This window comes from Lactuca saligna, chromosome 5 (genome assembly GCF_052625555.1).
Source record: "Lactuca saligna cultivar CGN05327 chromosome 5, ASM5262555v1, whole genome shotgun sequence".
NCBI classification, from domain to species: domain Eukaryota; kingdom Viridiplantae; phylum Streptophyta; class Magnoliopsida; order Asterales; family Asteraceae; genus Lactuca; species Lactuca saligna.
The window spans coordinates 270,616,280-270,635,441 of record NC_136421.1 but is presented as its reverse complement, the minus strand read 5'-3'; the positions used below and the strand labels follow the sequence as shown (position 1 = coordinate 270,635,441).

The window sequence follows — 19,162 nt, the reverse complement described above, 5'->3', positions numbered from 1 at the left end:
TGAGGGGAAAGTATGATTATGATATAAATGCACTAAACGGGAATTTTAGGAAAAAGATCTTTGAGATCTCTTTCTTTTTTTTTTTTTTTTTTTTTAAAATTCTCTACTCTAATATCAATATTGTAATCTTTATTGTAATCTTTTTTTCTATTAATCTAGATCATATATAGTGTAGTTGGATATTTTCATTCCCTAAATCAATTTTTTTTAACAATACAACATTGCCTTAGGTTAAACTAAAAAAAAACTATTTAGAATACTAGTCAATAGTGGCCCTCTATGGATTCACTTATATAAGCCCAACTAAAGTTGCAAAAATAAGAGCTTGAATACCACTTGTAAATAATCTAAGGAACATGACAGGGATAAGAACCACTGAATGTACTAAAGAAACAAGAACAACAACTACTAATTCATCAGCTAATATATTTCTGAAAAGTCGAAAACTAAATGATAGGGGCTTTGTGAAATCTTCTATGATGTTAATAGGTAAAAGAATTGGAGTTGGTTGAATGTATTTACCGAAATATCCTAATCTTTTTTTGTTAAGACCCGCATAGAAATATACCATTGATGTGAGTAAAGCCAAAGCAACAGTAGTATTTATATCATTCGTGGGGACGGTTAACTCCCTATTTCCTTGGTGTTTCTTTTTGACCAGTCAAGATCGAAGGAACCCACCTCCGTTTTTCTTTCTCGATCAGTAACAGATGGGAGGCCTCAAACTTTAATTTAAAGAGTCGGTGAGTAACAATGGGAGAGATAGAGCATAAAAACGATGATGCGTACTTTGGAAAAGCAACCGGTGACATGAACAAATATAGACATGGTGGTGTGGTGGAGCAATCCATTGGGAAATAGAAACAATGGCCAACGACTCATACCCTATTTATAGGATTGGCAAAAAATAACTTAAAAAATAAATATTGCAGAAAAGAATAAAATAATAATAAAAAAATCTACACCAATAAAAACAGAATACGGTTCATAAAGGGGGTTCAAAATTAAACTCTATATATAACGAAACAAACAAACAACGATAATTTTTGAGTTTGCAATATGCTCCAATAAGTAGTTTGACAAGTTGACTTAACTTAAAGGCAAGTATTTGGCAAACACCCCCAATAAACCTTTTTGTAATTCAACCATTCCCGTTTGAACCGCAAAACACTTCCCTTTCCCCCCACCTTCGGCCCGGCCGCCGCCGCCGGATATAACAAAATCCAGCGATTGTTCTGGAAGATATATTTTGGCTCCTTCAAATTCGGTAAGTTCCGTTTATTGTTTTAATTTCAGGCTCGAGTTTTGAATTTCTAGTTACCGATGATTTTCATCAAAACCTTGAACCTTTTGTCAACTTCAAGATTAATATCGAACCAGATTGACCTTCTTGGAAGTAGTTTATTCACTCTATAATGGACTCTGAATCTCACTGTATCCTCTTCGTACGCTGTATGAATTCGAGAATATCTTGTGTGGAAACGCCACCACCGCGTCATCCTTTGGAAACATGCTTATGCAAATTGCCAAATTCTATTATTCTTGACCCGAAAATGAGATTTTGTAATTCATGTAGATCCTTATAAACTGTTTTCTGCGCCCTTGATTCATTGTTATGCTGCTCTTGATTAGCCTCGTGGAGATAACTCAAGATTTCATAGAAGAAGAAGATGATGATGACCAGCCATCTACAGTAGTATCAAAACAGAAACAAAACAATGGCATTGAAAAATAAAGTGCAAAGCATTGTAGTTTCCTGGTGGAGAAAGAATCCCCTATTGTTATCCACCTCAAGGACTCTAAATACCTCTGCAACTGGTTATGATAACCAAATCCTCAAGTCTCCTCCTCTTGTTTCCCTAGATTTCCCTGATGTATGGACTTCTAGTTCTACCAATTATAATCCTCCATCGACCCCCAAACTCGGTAAACAGATTATTTGATAATCCAAATTGAAATTTCATTCACATTTTTTGTGTTTGTTACATCTTACAAGCATAGCGTGACTGGTATTTGAAAACAGGTAGCGATGAGAAGGAGATTGCTAGAGTGATCGATGGAAAACAAATTGCAGAGGAAATTATATCAGCAGTGGGTGTTGAGGTAAGAAGAATGAAGAACAGAATCGATGAGGTTCCTGGATTGGGTGTGATTTTGGTAGGGGAGAGGAGGGATTCCCTAACATATGTTCGTAACAAGATGAAAGCATGTGAGGAGGCTGGATTCAAGTTTGACTTGACTCAATTTTCAGATAAGTGTAATGAAGATGAAGTTATTGATGCTATAATGAGGTTTAACACAGATCCATCTTTTCATGGTATCCTCGTGCAGCTTCCTCTTCCTCAGGTAATTTGGAAAGAAATAGCAAATTTACTTTGATTTGATTTTGTTGAGACTTGAAACTTGAAACTTGAAACAGCATCTAAACGAAGATAAGATTTTGGGTGTGTTGAGACTGGAAAAGGATGTGGATGGTTTTCATCCAATGAACATGGGACACCTGGCGATGAGGGGAAGAGAACCGTTATTCATCCCATGCACTCCGAAGGGTTGTGTTGAGTTATTGATCAGATCAGGTGTGGAGATAATGGGAAAGAATGCTGTTGTCATTGGTAGAAGCAACATTGTAGGTTTACCCCTGTCCTTGCTGTTACAGGTGATTCTCTCTCTTTCTCTTTTTCTCATGGTATATACAGATTATTATTATTATTTTTAATTTGGAAAATTTAATTAATTGTGGGGTCAGAGGCATAATGCAACTGTTAGTGTTGTTAATGAATCAACATCAAACCCTGAAGAAATAACACGAGAAGCTGACATTGTGGTGAGTGCGGTTGGAATACCTAATTTGGTGCGTGGAGACTGGATCAAACCTGGTGCTGTTGTTGTTGATGTTGGAACTCATCCTGTTGAGGTATTATAATTCCTTAATTATATAAATATCAATTGAAAACATTTTTAAAAAAAAACTTAGTTTGAAAAGAATAGTAACGGTTAAATTGGGTGTGTAGGAGGAGGGGGGTTGTGAGGAAGGAGGTTATCGGTTGATAGGGGATGTGTGCTTTGAGGAAGCATCAAGGGTAGCTTCGTCAATTACTCCTGTGCCAGGTGGAGTGGGCCCCATGACTGTTGCCATGTTGCTTTGCAATACCCTTGAGTCAGCTGCACGTAAATACAACTTTGTTTGACGAGTTGGTGTTTGGGTTCACATTTTAGGGGGATAAGATAAAAAAAGGTTTATGTATGTTGTTTAATTATTGCAAAATGTATATTCCATTAATGGGTTTGGTTTAAATTAGGGTAGATTAGAATTTGTTTTGGACTTTTTGATGTCTATTCAGTTCAAGACCTGTAAAGTTTTTATATATGCTTATTTAAAACACATACAGGTCAAAAAGTCTTACATTTTCCACCAATCAAGGCAATTTTTAGGTCTATCTAATATCTATTACCTTTTGATGCCACTTATATCTATTTAGGACCACTTACTTACTTATATCTTGCTTTGGTACGGGTTGATTTAAAAAATGATTAAACTTAAAGTATAAAAATAAAATAATTTTTAATGTACAACTTTAAAATAAGAAAGAAAGAAACTTATTTATTACAATTTAATATCATATATATGATATTTAATATTTTACATATATAAGTATATGACTTTAATTAAAAATTAAAACAAACAAAAAATTGACAAGTGGATAATATTTATTTTAAAATTACCACAAAATGACAAGTATCAAAACTCATGAGAGATTGACAAGTGACAAAAAAATCTTCATTTATTAAGGAGGATTTAGGACCAACTAAAATAACTTTAGGTCAATCTATAAGATATTTTTTTGACATCTACCTAAATATCTATTTAGGTACTCTATTGAAACCGAAAGTGTTTTTAGTTCTGTTAAGATTTGTTTTAAGTATTTTATGTTATTTCAGAACATACTAAGGTCAATTTGGGAAATTAAGTTTTATATAAAATTATTTAAAAATATTTAGGGGACAGAATCAATTAAAGTCTTAAAAGTCTACACATGGCCTACTAAGATATACAGCGGACCAATTTGACACAATTTAGGACTCAATTAAGACAAGTTAGGACCTACAAAGATCTACTTAGGTCCTACTAAGTGTAGTTAAATATATTTAAGTCATTTTAGTTGTACTTAGATTTATTATAGGCCTACTTATATTTATTTAAAAATTATTAAGGTCTATTTATGTATATCAATATATTTGTGTCCAGTTATCAAAACTTTTTCCCACGGTTAAACTTTTTAATATAATTTTTTTAAACAAACTAATTCTTTTTAACTTGTCTAAAATGTTATATAAGACCTTCTTATCTAACCATATTCACGTCTATTTGGATGTATTTATGAAAATAAAATTAGTTAAAAGTACTTTAAGAAGTATTAAGGTGAATTAGTACCAAATAAGTTGTTTAAAACATGTGCACAATCCCTTTATAGTTTTTATAGATACAACTTGTTAAATTGCAAGATACATAGTTACATATATAGATCATCATGTGAAACAGACAAACACCTTGCATTAATTGCACATTTCTTCATCTGTTGATTCCACAACTGGAGCTATACAGTCCACCTTGTATCGAAGGGCCTGTTAATCAACATGTTTAAAGAATTAAAGTCACCTATTTTATTCTTAAATATTTATTCAAGTAAAATTCTATCGTTAAATTTCAATCAATCGTTTCAGGTTTACTGCTTAAATTATGAAACACCAACCTTTTTGAAGAACGTTGAAAAAGAATTATCCCAAATCAGCGTATACTTGCCACCCATGATTGTACAAAAGTTACCCTGCAACACAATTCATCAAATCATTAAAATAATGTTAAATTCATAATTCTGAAAATGCATTGCAGGGATGACTTAAGTTTTATTTATTTTTTCAAAAAAAAAAAAAAAAAAAAAAAGTTACTTACTTGGTCAGACTCATACCGCCTATAAGGCAAGATAAGCTATATAACATGAAACACATTAAAAAACCAATTAACAAAAAAAAAAAAAAAATACAAGAGAGAACATGATAATAAAAAAAAATTATAACTGTAATATCGGCATGGCTTAACTTACTGTTTTTTGTCCCGAAGAATTTGTGTACTCTATGCTGAATCCAATATTCTGTGCAACATTTCACATATCAACATCTGAATAATTTCATTGCTTACTTACAATGGAAAAAGGACTTATAAAAATTATTTAGTTATTTTCAACTAAAAATAAAGCTGAAAATATATAGTAGATATGTACCATGCTAATTCTCCCTTGTGCTATGGAGAAATCCCAAGCAATGTATGAATTTACTGATTCCACATCCAATGAAACCTAAACGGAAAAAGAATGTAATTTAAGCGATAAAGTTTTAAATACAGTGATAATATAATGTCAAGTAGAAAAAAAAAAAAGGAAAAAGGAAAAATTTGATATTGGGTAAAGAAGTACCTCAAAAGTTGTCCCTGCGAGGACACTTGTTTCTCTATAGTCATCATTTTTACTACAAAAAAAAAATCATAATATAAAGATAATAAATCATTTCAATAATTCATAATAGATAAAGGACGATTTAAGTTTTAATACTTACGTTGCTTCTATTGCACCAGCTTCCTCAGCCGTAACAAAGAAAGGAGAATTTGCAAAAACTTCCCTATAAAAACATATACAAGACACTTTTCATCATTTACAAACCAATACCAATATGCCATGTGTCCTTCAATCAACACAAACAAATAAGTAAGCACTTATTCATTACCCAATGAAACTCAAGAATCGTTCCAACTCAGACGCATAGACATTAATCGCTTCTTGTAACATACATATTTGATTCTTCTCCCTGGTTATTATTATAATTTATAAATGAAAATCAAATCACTTGTTGCACAACTTAAAAACTAATAAATAAAAAGATGGCTGAAGCTCACAATTTGATATCTTGAAAGCGCCACCATGACAAAGAAATGAAAAGGTGAATATTTAGCACCAAATTTGTAAGGGCATACATAGGGGGACCATAGCGATACCTCTGTTCCTCCATTGGCCTAAATATGTAACATTTTAGCAACTCAAGACCAATTTTTTATTTTTTTAAATATTTTTATAGAAAAGATTAAGAAATACATATATACCCTTGATCATCATTTATCTGCTTTACAAAATCCAGTAGAACCTGTGGCACACCTACTAAGTATTTCACAACCGTCTTATACACACCTGCAGCTGAACCCAGTTGAGCTAACTGTCTTCTCCTGGACACAAATACTTTTATTAAATAATATAATAATAATAATAACAACAACAATAATAATAATAATAATAATAATTACCTTTCCATTTGTTGATGCCATAGGAGAGCATATTTATCGCGTATGGATGCACCAGAGGTTACAATTGCATCCACTTGAGCTTTTTTATTCCTCTCAGAGCGCTCTCTTTGTTGTCTAATTAGTGCACCTCGAAAGTCTTGGGGCATATATGTCATAACTGTTGCCATTTATTTTTATATATAAAAAAAAAAGACGCATCAAGACTTGAATATCATTACATAATTGGAAAATAAAAAAGGCTCTGAGAATACTAACCTGTGTTGAACACATTTTCAGAACTCTTGGATTGGAAGGATTCCAAAACCTTCAATATACCTTCACATTTATCTTTTAGCTTTTTAAGAAGATGACCAAGTTCAACATCTTCGGGTGTGGACTGATCTTGAAGCTGATTTTTAAACAAACAGGAAAACTTCTGTATAACCCTTTTGCTAAATGGATTTTTAAGATGTGTCAAACAAGAATTCAAAAAACTTTGATTCTCACCGATTTTGGCCAATGAGAACGTTCTAGCAAGAAAATGATTTCTTCAATCTGCTCTCGATTTTTCCACATGTTCTCATCAATTTTATGTGGTGGCTGCATCTCCACTTCTTTTATCAACAATCTTTCTCCTGAAGTCAATGGACATTAGGGTTTTATGCACAACCAAAAGGGGCACAAAGACTAAATAGTACTTATAGCATCTCAAGAAAAAGAAAATCCTAATTGATCTTCCAACAAGAGAAATACCCTTGTTGATCTTCTATCGAAAGCTATTTTACAGTATTACGAGTAAGGAATTGTGAAATTACACGACAGAAAACGAAAATAAGCGGGGTAAATAAATAATCGAACCTTCTGGAAGCGGAAGGGAAGTCTTCCGCAGATGGTCGGAACAGGTGTGAAGCTGTTGGGAAAGGCGGGAAACGTCGTCGGAAATGGGAGGAAATTGGTGTTTATCATAGTAAGAAGAAAGAAAAGCTCTGGTTATGGGAAGCATACCACCTTTGGAAGGCATTCTAATTGATAATTGATTGATCGCTCAGATCAGGCTCTGCTCTGTATAACTAACTAGTGCTGCTGCATTGATTCACTTTGTAGTATGCAAAATTCATCGATCTTGTTCTTCATCCAGAAAGGTATAATTATTTGTTGGGGACTATAAAGTAATGAAATTTGAGGATAGAGAAAAGAGAATATCCTGAGTTTAGAAGAAGATCCTTGCTTGGTGGCGGTGGGTGACGAAGGAAGAAAAGGAACCACCAACTTTACCGTTACGATTCGGTGTTCCATTCATTTATGTTTCTTTCGAAGTTGGTTAACTCCATCAGCATTTATTTTCAATTTTTCACTTTTTCGTTTTATTAATATTATTATTACAAACTACAAACTACAAACTAAACATCCAACATACAAAATAATGTTCCTTCAAAATTTATTGTTTAATGACGATCAATCATATTTCTAGTAATATTTTTTTTCTATACACACTAATTTAATTTTTATAATACAACTCTCGTTGTATGTAGAGAAAAACTGTTAGCGTACGAAAGCAACTATTTGTTTTTTTATTTTTTTTTAAAACACTATCCTCATGATAAAATGAAATCATCTTATGATAAATTTAATATTGTTGGGATTATTACATGGCATTTGAATATATATATATATATATATATATATATATATATATATATATATATATATATATATATATATATATATATAGGGTTAAGTTAATTTGAGACCACTTATATTTTGTGAGACCGTGAGACGCATTTTTTTATTTATTTTTATTTTTTTTAGTTAATTCATGTTCCGAAAATAATATTTAAAAAAAGAATTTTTTGATTTATCCATTTATTTTGCATTTTAAAATTATTTTTAGAATATGTACAATGTAATATTCTATTTAGAATATTTCACGTATTATTAAAAAAAAAATAGAATTTTTTTTAATTTTTTTTAGTTAATTCAAGTTCCGAAAATAATATTTAAAAAAAGAATTTTTAGATTTTTCCATTTATTTTGCATTTTAAAATTATTTTTTAGAATATGTCAGTATAATATTCTATTTAGAATATTTCACGTATTTTTCAAAAAAAAACGGAATTTTTTTTATTTTTTTTATATTTTTTTTAGTTAATTCAAGTTCCGAAAATAATATTTAAAAAAAGAATTTTTGGATTTTTCCATTTATTTTGCATTTTAAAATTATTTTTAGATTTGGTCTCACGGTCTCACAAAATTAGAATGGTCTCAAATGAACCTTAACCTATATATATATATATATATATATATATATATATATATATATATATATATATATATATATATATATATATATATATATATATATATAAACTGGATAATAATTACTTGTGTATTTTTTTAAAATAAGAAAATTTGTAAGGTATGTGATTTGAAGCATCGCCTAGTAGGGTTGTGTTGAAGTTTTTTATTTAAATCAATGTAACAGAAAAACTTGTTATAGTAAAGTTTTTCCAATTCATTTTTATATGGGCGTCGAATAAGTTATATCTATAATTTGTGAACCTATGAGACCCATTAAATCAATGAAAAAAAAATCATATTAAGAACTTATTAATTAACAAGCTCTCATAAAAATAATACCTAATTTTGAAAAAGCTCATGTACTATCTTCTTCACAAATATGTCCCAACTTTGGTTTATAATTTTTCTTTGCATATATTTAGATGAATGCTCAAGTTTGTTAATTTAATATATTAATATATTTTGTAAGTATTTTGTTTGATAAATGTAAAGTTTATATTAATTTTATAGTATAAATCTTTTTACTACTTGATATATTATTATTATTATTATTATTATTATTATTATTATTATTATACAAAATGCGTTAGTCATTATAAAACTCTTATTAATTGTAAATTCAGTTTATTTACAATTCTATAAAAAAATATGATTGATGGTCCCAATTCAAAAGGAACTCGTTAGACTACCTTTCTGCTTTGATATTATTATGAAATACGATAACTTTACTTGGCCAAATTATTAATCAAACTTATATAAATGATCTTTAGACCAATTATGTAGGTGGATTTTGAAAATTTATAGAAATCATGTGTCTTTGGACCATTTATTTAATGTTTTTGGTAGATGTATACGTATAACTAATATCCTTATGTTGTAATTAGGATATAACTAGTCCTATATTTATGTAATATTTACATGTAATGGAATAATGGATTATTACATGTGATAACATGGTTGCTTACATTTTTTTTTTCTATTATAAACCGACAAACACAACACATTTTTTATATTATTTCTAAACTACTTATTTCGTCTCCAACAAGACTAGAACTTTAATCTCTGGCTGATTGACACCTTTCCACAAACACATGATACAAGGCTACAGTCCTTTTGGTTACATAAGAATCTAATTGGTCACTCTTCAATACACAGTAATATTCATTATGTGTGGTTTCATTCACTTCTCACAATAGCAATAGAACACCAACACAATCACTATAAATTTGATTTGCTAATAATTCTATTTAAATCTGTGTATCCTTAGAGAAATGCGAGTGTTCATTGACATCTTCTTCAACCTGGTATTCCATCAAGTAAAGTCGTGTTTCTTATTTTTCCCTACTAAATCTTGAATTGATAATGTATGTATGTATAATAATATATGTGAAGGAAGCAGTGTAGATAAAGTTTTAATGGAATAATTTTTTGGACCGAATACATTGTCTAAATTTGTTCAAATGAATATTTTATCTTCCTATTTAAAATTGAAAAATAACAAACGACCATTTATTTAGTAATTGCTCTAAATTAAAATTGTAAAAACTCACATTAAACAATCTTAAAAGTAACATGATTAGTAGATTAAATTGAGCACAATTTTAAAATAAGTTAAAAAAAAAAAAAAGTATATCCAACAATTAATATTTACACATATCATAGTGAAAGGTACCTTAATCGATTCAATTCGAACCGATCAATTGGATTGAATATTTAATTACAATGGGATTTGATCGTTTTCAAATTTTCAAAATCAATTTGATTAGATCTTTTACTGGATCGTCCTTAAAACCAAACATATAATTGAATCCAATTGGATATACAATATTAAAACAAAAACATTCAAATTCAAAACCTATGTCATAAATGATAAGTGATAAAGCGTTTAGAAAACGCTATTGGGCTTTTATATTCAATTTTCAGACTCTCCACCGGTAATTATGTTTTTTCTTCGACAATTTTTCATACATCCATGAATCGTATGTGTGATTTTGCTCTTGACTCAGTATGTGTGATTTTGGGTTGTTATGTGAATTTGGTTCTTGTCCTCTATTGTGATCATCCATACGATGACCCATTAAGCATTGCTTTATTTAATTATCCATTAAGCATTCCGGTCTGGACCATTTTACCCTTGGGTTTCTACATAACTGTTGGAGCTTAGTTAAGTTAGCCTCTTGATCAACCGGGCTCTCCTCATCTCAATATAAATTGATAAACACAGGCCATATAATGACCATTTTGCCCTTGGAGTTTCTTTTGTCCCACTGTAGGTTTGATATATAAGCGCACTTTAGTTTAGGAGTTGTAATATATGATTCTTATGAATAACTATTATTCAATTTGTATTAGTTTGTCTCTTATTATTATTCATTTGTTTAATTATTATCAGCCAACATCAATGTACCTGACGTCACCGAACAATACCAGTGGGTCTTAATCAAGCAGAAAAGAGTTCCAAAGAAAGCTTTAATTATTGTGGTGCTTTGCAATGTGTTTATTTGAAGATGCAGTGAAGAGGGAATTATTTATAAGTCTTCCAGATGATGATGGCAGATTGGCATGGCTGAAGTATAAGAAAGACGTTGGCAAATAAATTTACTTGTTTAACATTTCATTACGATCAGATTAAATTAGTTTTGTTTGTTTATTTTCATTTGGATACTTGTTTAGTGGATTTATTTCAATTTTTAATGCTACGATTTATTATGCCGGCCTTGTGTTTTAATGAATTGTAAATTTAATAATATCCCTACATATGTTATGCTTATAACAATCAACTCTAATAGGTACAAACACTTAAATGGATAGTGAAAGAAAGAAGAGGAAAAGAAAACTTTATTGTTTACGGTTAATATCGAATTCATGCTCTACAATTGGCATTGCTTAAAGTAAATATACAAGGTACCTTGTAAGAAATCAACTTAAATGGGAGAGGTTCGGATGAAGGAAATTTTAAATGAAAATCCAGTTGGAAGTGTTGATGCATTTAGAATGCATCCAAGTGTGTTCATGAAGCTCACTCAAGAACTTGAATTAAAATGGATTAAACTCAAGTGATAACATGTTAATTGTTGAAAAGTTAGGGATATTCGTATACACACTTGCAATAGGTTTGTCTAACAGAGATATTGGGGAGCAATTTCAACGATGTTTTAGAGGCAATAACTTCTCGAGGCAAAGTTTCAACGATATAGCACGTGACATTATGGGACTAAAAGATTCAACCTTTTAATTTATACCATTGCAAATCAAAAATGATATACATGCCATATTTTAAGGTATTATATTTGTATGTTTCTTTTAATTTGTTTAATACCATATGTCATTCTTATTATTTGTTATTATTATATTTTTTAAATTGAATTTTAGGATTGCAATTGATGTATCGATGGTACACACATAGCCGTATGCATCCCTGAACCTCAATAGTCACGGTATATCGGTAGAAAAGGGATACCAACATTTAATGTAATTGCAACTTGTGATTTTGATATGTGTTTTACCTTTGCATCGATCTGTTAGATGGGTACACATAACATACGTGTTTTCCTTCATGCGATTAACACATCATCAATAAATTTCCCAAAACCACTTGCAGGTAAATTGTCATTATTATCTTTATTATTTGCCTAATATGATATAAATAACTTTTAATTTTTTTTTTCACCAATTTAACAAGTAAATATTATTTGGTAGATAAAGGTTATCCATATAGAAATTGATATATTGTTCCATATTTCAAGGCTACCATCAACATTAATTTAAAATTGATCCTCCAAATAATATGCAAGAAACTTTCAATTGTTCTTATTCATTACTTCGAAGTTATATTGAAAGGTCATTTGGAATCCTGAAAGTCAATGGAGAATACTCCATCGAATGCCCAAATTTAGTGTGCAAACTCAAATTGTCGTTATTATAGCTATATGTGTCCTGCATAACGACAATCATCGTAACTCTCAGCAAGCAACACTTATTTATTTCATTGAACTATATCTGGATTGCATACCACATGATGAACCCAATGATGTTCGCAATAATGACACAAATAATGAAGACTTTTACAGATGATCTAATAATATGAAACGTGTCATCAAAAATATTGTTACTTTAATATGGAATACTCGATATCGAAGATTTTATCAATAATTTTTACTTTGCAATATGACTTTTGAAAATTATAGTTTAGACAACCAATTTTTTTTGTTTATTATGTTTCACGGTTATATTTGAAAAGTTTCCAATTATTTTTATAAATATTCATTATATAAATAAAAACTATAGTTTTCAGTTAGTTTTATAAATTCTCTCATTGTTTAAAAAAATCGACTGAGTTCAAGTGAATGTGGCATGATTTAACGATAACATACTTACCAAACATCAAACATATATCTAATAATGATGAACTTAATACTCGATTCCAGAACACAAATCAATACCATTGAAGTAAGTATTTAAGAAGTTGTAACACAGTTGCAAAAATAACAATAAAATATAAGCTAGATAGGGAGTTTCCCAATAAAAAATGCTCATTCTCTGCAAAAACAAGTACAGTCTCATTATTATCTATACTTATACTTTGAATAAATATATGAGAATAAATCTAGAAAACATGAGCAAATGTTCTGTGTCACATGTACAAGTTTTGAATCTGAATGTCAGGGAGAAGCGCAAGTGGTGCAGTTGCAGGTTTTGGGAACGAAAGCACACACACCGAAGGGCTTGTTAGGAAGCTGACAGTCTATGCCAAAACAGCACGGCATGTTTGCGCAGGTGGTTGGATCGGAAGCCATCACACAACACCGGCACATCAAGCATACCTGAAACGGCCCAAGCATCCTCCGGCCACCCTCCAACACCCTGTAACTGTACTCATCCACCGGCACTGGCACTACGACATGGTGCTCAATCTCCGATGAATGGCCATGGGTTTTGCAGATGATCAGAAGAAGCAGCAAGAAGACGAGGATGATGTATCTGGCCATGGCTCCGATTTCCATTAATTCACACTTGAAACTTAGAGAGAGTGAGAAAGAGAGAAATAGAGTATGAATGAGCTTTAAAAATAAAAAATAAAAAATTATATGTGGTTTAGAAAGGTCGAGGAAAGAGGGTGATGAGGGAATCTTGATGGCAATAGCAGTCTCACTGTAACCCAAGATGTAGTTTGCCTGGCCTAGATGATGCAATGTTTGTTTTGTATCGCATCATGCATGTTAATTAGAGCATCATGATTCATGTATAATGCATAACCTTTTTTTTATTTTACTTTCACATTTTCCGAAAACTTTTTTGCAACAAAAATTAGTTTACATAACTCTACTCTACTGGTAAAAACCTTTTTATTTGTTTTTTTGTTTTAATAATTATTAAACATTTATATTTGTCTATTTGAAATATTTTATTAGATTGCCCATAGTTATTGGCCTCTTCTAAAGTTTTATTGTTTCACCCCATCAAATTTTCACCAACTTTAAATAATTAAACCTATTGTTATAAACCATCAACAATCAATCATCATTTTCAAAAGTTTTTTAACTAACTACTTCATCTTCATTTTTGAGAAATATTATATAGAATTTTCTCATTTCATTTTTTATTTTCAAACTTTTCATCTTTTTGAAATATTTTATAAAACTCCCATTTACCTTTTTATTTTTTAATGTCTTTCATCAGTGTGAAATGTTTTAATTATAAAATTTTCTCATTTAATTTTTCATTTTTAAACGCCTGAAATAATTATAAATAGAAATGTTAGTTGATAATAAAATTTAATGAAAAAAAAATGTTGTGTGTATATAATTATTATGTATATAATAGAAATGTTAGTTGATAACTATGTCGAATTTTCAAAAGTTTAGAAAATATTGTATATAATTATAAAAATATAAAAAGGGCAAAAGTATTAATGTTGATACAAAAATGACTGTTAAACTTGTGAATTTACTTTTTTATAACCAACTATAGAGTCATTTGAAAAAATGGCCATCCTATAGGAAATTCCATTTTGAACTAACTTTATGTTACATTAAAAATATTCTTTATAACAAAAAAAAAAAAAAAAAAAAAAAAAACTGTATTTTTCACATTCATGTTTTAGATTTTTGACTACGCATTTTGGGAAAAAAAACTGTATTTTTCATATTCATGTTTTAGATTTCAGACAATGCATTTTGGGAATTTCAAAAGAGTAAAAAAAAGCTTATTCAGAAATTTCAAGACCATGTCCAAACTTTTAAGAAAATGCTTCCTTTATTTCAAAAATTTAACCAAAAGTTAAAGAAACAACTAAAACAATGTATCTTACCATACAAATGCATACGCAATGTCATTTTGTGAAAACTATTTTAGGTTCCAAGGTAAAAAAAAAAAATTTAACATTGTTTCATGCAAATGAGAAAAATGGATATCATCCGGCCAAATCCAAAATCTCCGTTTCGGATTTGATGGTCATTTCCCGATCTCTTCCATAATAATAATATTAGTCACTTTGTAAGCATCCCCAATATAAAAAGTTAAATATAGTTAGATGAACAAATGAAATATTACTTAACAAATGTTTTAATTGTACAAAACATAATACCCAAAATAAAACTGTTTAGTATACAATTGACAAAATGAACTACCCTCTTCGTTAGAAGTTAAAAACCGGATAAATAACCCCGCACTGTAGTGCACTAGTATTAACTACCAAGTCCCTAGAAACAATTACCCAAAAGCACTCGACACCAATTCCTATTCACCATTACTCCAACTTTCATCTCTATTCATTTTGGATTCATCCTCATCGACATATCAAACATCAATACTTTCCAGAGACTCTTTTGCTGTAAACCAAACACATAACAACATGGCTTAACAAAAAAGAAAATTAAAAATAAATAAAACCGCAAGTACACGATTTCACCATTTTTCACACAGTCATTTTCACACACACAAACATAACAAAAATCTCAAAACAAAACCTACATCATACCATCACCATGACACCATGTACAACCATCATCATCATCATCATCTCAAGTACCAACGACTTGAAAACAAACAACACCACATCAAATAAAATTTACAAACTACTCTTCCAGTAACAACACAACACAACACAACACATATTTATAATAATAATAATATAATAATACGTCTTTCATATTCATCTGACCCGACAAGCAGGGGGTTGACCCGGGGAGCAATTCGGGTTAGCGGATCGACACCCGGCACCCGCTCCAACAGTTTGCACAAACTTATGATGCATCTGGTAGTTTCCAGTAACAAGATGATGACGCCCAATGATAGGAGATATGGAAGAAGAGACCACTTCATTTGAACAGCTGCTACTAGTATTGGTTTGTAAAGGCTCTAGGGTTTCCACCACATCGCTCATTAAAGGTCTTGCTTTTGGGTTTTGGCTTAAACAGTAGTAGGCTAAACTGCATGCTTTTTGTGCTCCTCTAACGGAATATTGACTTTCCAGCCTCGGGTCAATGATTTGGAGGAGTTTTCTTTTGTCGTTTAGCTTTGGTCTTGCCCAGTCAACCAAGCTTTGTTCTTTACTTGGTCTTGTTTTGTCAACCGACTTTTTTCCTGTTAAAAGTTCTAGAAGCACAACTCCAAAGCTGTACACATCACTCCGAGCTGTCAAATGTCCTATCATCACAAATTTTTAACATGTAAGGAAACAAAATAATATTTTTTTTCTTTTACTTTTATTTAAAAATAATGAAATACCAGTCATGACATATTCAGGAGCAGCGTAGCCATAGGTACCCATGACTCTGGTTGATACATGGGTTTCGTCTCCTTGTGGTCCCGCTTTTGCAAGCCCAAAATCAGATAGTTTAGCTGTGTAATCCTGCACGTTTTGTAATTATTAATTTACACATATGATAAAATGTTTAAAATATTTATAAAAGAGAAGAGAAGAGAAGAGGAGTTACTGAGTCTAATAAAATGTTGGAAGTCTTGAAGTCTCGATAGATTACAGGTCGTTCAGCATTGTGAAGGAAGGCTAAACCTTTTGCTGCTCCAAGAGCAATCATCATTCTTGTTGGCCATGATAATGGCGCACTTGTTTCTGAGGATTTTAATCGGGAAGGGTAAAATAGTCATTTATAACTCACTAAGCTATCAAGAACAATAATGCAACTAGATAGATCAGTATTTCAGTATTAGCTTTACATGTTTGTGATCAGAGTACAAACATGACATAATGATAAAGGACAAGTAAACTGTTAAAAGGGCGAGAAAGACAGAACAAATCAGATATAATCAACAATTTTGCCCTAGATGCTAAAACATAATGAAGGGATGTTATGAACTTATGATCATGGTTGCAGATGCCATATATTTGTTATGCAGTATTGAAGTAAAGAAAAAGGGGGTTTTGACATAAAAAAAAAAAAAAAGGATATATAAGGAAGTTACATACTTCGAAAGAGGTGATTTTCGAGGCTTCCTCGAAACATGAACTCATAAACAAGCAATCTGTGGTCATCTTCACAGCAATATCCAATCAATTTCACCAAATTGGGATGTCTGAGCTGACCAAGGAAATTAACTTCAGTCTGCAACACAAAACGCCATTACAGATATAGATTAGAATGGCATAAGGAAGATAAAACAAAACAAAGAACTAGAGGAGCTTACAAGCCATTCTCTGTGGCCTTGAAGACCCTCCTTGTTGAGAACCTTAACAGCAACAGGCAGAGATTTGAGACCAACCCTAACATTCTCATCAATATAGCCCTTGTAAACAGTCCCAAAACCTCCCTCGCCAAGAATGTAATCGGACCTAAAGCTCTTGGTGATGGTTTCAAGCTCAAACAGCGTGAATGCAATGACATGAGTATATAAGAGCGAGTTATTTCTTAAATCCTCAATAACGTTCAGATTGTTACGAGGTGTGGAAGGATCGCTCAGATCCGAAATTGACCGACTATGCTTCTTATCCAAACCCTGATGTTTACCAGATATCACCTGTAGCTGCTTAACTGTTTCATTTTTAATTCCAACATATGTTAGTTGTAATTATAGAAAAATGCACATTGACTTGAAAACGAAGCAACAAAATGCACAATAATTTCAATTTTACGCCAACAATGAAAAGGCGACCTAGATCTGGAAGTAATACTGAAAAGTAACACAAGTCATCAAAAAGTAAAAGAAACCTTGATGATGAGCATCTGAAACGACAGCAGCTTCTTCGCGAGTACCGCAATTACCCATATTGTGCGAATGTAGCAACAGCAGTAGACGTGGATGAATGTATGGCTGATCGTATCGTGCAGTATCTCATTCTTCGCCCGGACCTCCCCCTCCTCCTCCTCCTCCTCCTCGCCGCCACCGCCGCCGCCCAACCTCCGTCCTTGTGCTTGGGTTTCAGCAGATGTTAATTTGCCGGTGTGATTCCCGAAATGCAACACGCTGTCGGTCAGTCTCAGTCGCCTCTCTGACTCCAAACTCACTCGCTTCCACCTCTTTCCTTCGTTATCATCGTCAAATTACATCTACACCCCCCTTTCCTTTTCCTTTCCCGAGTAAAAAGATTTTATATAGATATTGTTTTTTTTTCGTTTTTTCTTTTTTATATTAGAACAAAAAAACATAAGGAAAATAATAATACGTCACTTCTTTTCGATTTTAAAAGGTCAGTAAGATTTTTTTTTTTTTTTTAAGAAAACATTATATGTTTTTATTTTATCAGTTTAACCATCTAAATTGCAGATAATATCCCATCTTTATTCTAAAAATCACTTATATTTAAAAAAAAAATTATTATGCCCATATGCTTTTATGTTTTTTGAACTTATTTTTATCGAAAAAATTGATATATCAAAATTTATAATCTTTTGTTTTATATATATATATATATATATATATATATATATATATATATATATATATATATATATATATATATATATATATATATATATATATATATATATATATATATATATCGATGTCAAACAAACAAAAATCTTGGTTACTTTTAAAGTATATATATATATATATATATATATATATATATATATATATATATATATATATATATATATATATATATATATATATATATATATATATATATATATATATATATATATATATATCGATGTCAAACAAACAAAAATCTTGGTTACTTTTAAAAAACACTGGTTTTGGTTATAAGCCCAAAGGAAAACCCCACAAAATAGTATTTGACATCTTGATTGAATATTCTTGGGAATATGACTTATCAAGGTAATTAACTTTTCGGTATATTCACATCTGGGTAACTATCTTTTTTTTGTACATATGTAGATAACAAACTTTTTGGAAGTGTTCACATATAACCATTATGACCTGCTATAGCAGGTTAAATCCTAGATGTGAACTCTTTCAACAAGTTTGTTACCTAGATGTGTACAAAAAAAAATAATTACCCAAACTTTTTGGAAGTGTTCACATATAACCATTATGACCTGCTATGGCAGGTTAAATCCTAGATGTGAACTCTTTCAACAAGTTTGTTACCTAGATGTGTACAAAAAAAAA

At 30.8% G+C, this 19,162-nt stretch overlaps 3 protein-coding genes across 3 annotated transcripts; 1 reads left to right on the top strand and 2 right to left on the bottom strand.

The window, feature by feature from the left end:
• Positions 1 to 1,061: 1,061 nt before the first annotated feature.
• Positions 1,062 to 3,416, top strand: LOC145047805 (bifunctional protein FolD 1, mitochondrial-like). Its single transcript, XM_078996169.1, has 6 exons — positions 1,062 to 1,267; positions 1,633 to 1,926; positions 2,024 to 2,346; positions 2,420 to 2,656; positions 2,747 to 2,914; positions 3,012 to 3,416. The coding sequence occupies exons 2-6, from the start codon at positions 1,719 to 1,721 to the stop codon at positions 3,186 to 3,188; spliced, it is 1,113 nt and encodes a 370-aa protein (XP_078852295.1). The 5' UTR covers positions 1,062 to 1,267; positions 1,633 to 1,718; the 3' UTR covers positions 3,189 to 3,416.
• Positions 3,417 to 4,415: 999 nt separating this feature from the next.
• LOC145047804 (uncharacterized) lies at positions 4,416 to 7,614 on the bottom strand. The gene is made up of 14 exons (XM_078996168.1): positions 7,187 to 7,614; positions 6,836 to 6,963; positions 6,605 to 6,737; positions 6,350 to 6,506; positions 6,152 to 6,271; positions 5,948 to 6,064; positions 5,779 to 5,859; positions 5,611 to 5,673; positions 5,472 to 5,523; positions 5,280 to 5,354; positions 5,103 to 5,150; positions 4,952 to 4,987; positions 4,752 to 4,826; positions 4,416 to 4,623 (listed from the first exon to the last, which is right to left on the bottom strand). Exons 1-14 carry the CDS (start codon positions 7,347 to 7,349, stop codon positions 4,555 to 4,557), a joined length of 1,317 nt encoding a protein of 438 aa, XP_078852294.1. The 5' UTR covers positions 7,350 to 7,614; the 3' UTR covers positions 4,416 to 4,554.
• A 7,870-nt stretch (positions 7,615 to 15,484) lies between these two features.
• LOC145047803 (Protein kinase superfamily protein) lies at positions 15,485 to 18,160 on the bottom strand. The gene is made up of 6 exons (XM_078996167.1): positions 17,794 to 18,160; positions 17,273 to 17,616; positions 17,055 to 17,190; positions 16,564 to 16,700; positions 16,355 to 16,478; positions 15,485 to 16,273 (listed from the first exon to the last, which is right to left on the bottom strand). Exons 1-6 carry the CDS (start codon positions 17,849 to 17,851, stop codon positions 15,780 to 15,782), a joined length of 1,293 nt encoding a protein of 430 aa, XP_078852293.1. The 5' UTR covers positions 17,852 to 18,160; the 3' UTR covers positions 15,485 to 15,779.
• Between the last annotated feature and the right edge of the window lie 1,002 nt (positions 18,161 to 19,162).

Excerpts from the sequence above, each read along its gene's own strand:
- LOC145047803 (XM_078996167.1), bottom strand. The coding sequence starts at position 17,851 with ATGGGTAATTGCGGTACTCGCGAAGAAGCTGCTGTCGTTTCAGATGCT. Across the intron at positions 17,617-17,793 it reads TTCAGATGCTCATCATCAAG|TTAAGCAGCTACAGGTGATA; the intron begins GTTTCTTTTACT and ends AAAATGAAACAG. Across the intron at positions 16,479-16,563 it reads CCAACATTTTATTAGACTCA|GATTACACAGCTAAACTATC; the intron begins GTAACTCCTCTT and ends CAAAACGTGCAG.
- LOC145047805 (XM_078996169.1), top strand. The coding sequence starts at position 1,719 with ATGGCATTGAAAAATAAAGTGCAAAGCATTGTAGTTTCCTGGTGGAGA. Across the intron at positions 1,927-2,023 it reads TCCATCGACCCCCAAACTCG|GTAGCGATGAGAAGGAGATT; the intron begins GTAAACAGATTA and ends ATTTGAAAACAG. Across the intron at positions 2,915-3,011 it reads TTGGAACTCATCCTGTTGAG|GAGGAGGGGGGTTGTGAGGA; the intron begins GTATTATAATTC and ends TTGGGTGTGTAG.
- LOC145047804 (XM_078996168.1), bottom strand. The coding sequence starts at position 7,349 with ATGCCTTCCAAAGGTGGTATGCTTCCCATAACCAGAGCTTTTCTTTCT. Across the intron at positions 6,272-6,349 it reads TGGCATCAACAAATGGAAAG|GAGAAGACAGTTAGCTCAAC; the intron begins GTAATTATTATT and ends ATTTGTGTCCAG. Across the intron at positions 5,674-5,778 it reads CGATTCTTGAGTTTCATTGG|GGAAGTTTTTGCAAATTCTC; the intron begins GTAATGAATAAG and ends ATGTTTTTATAG.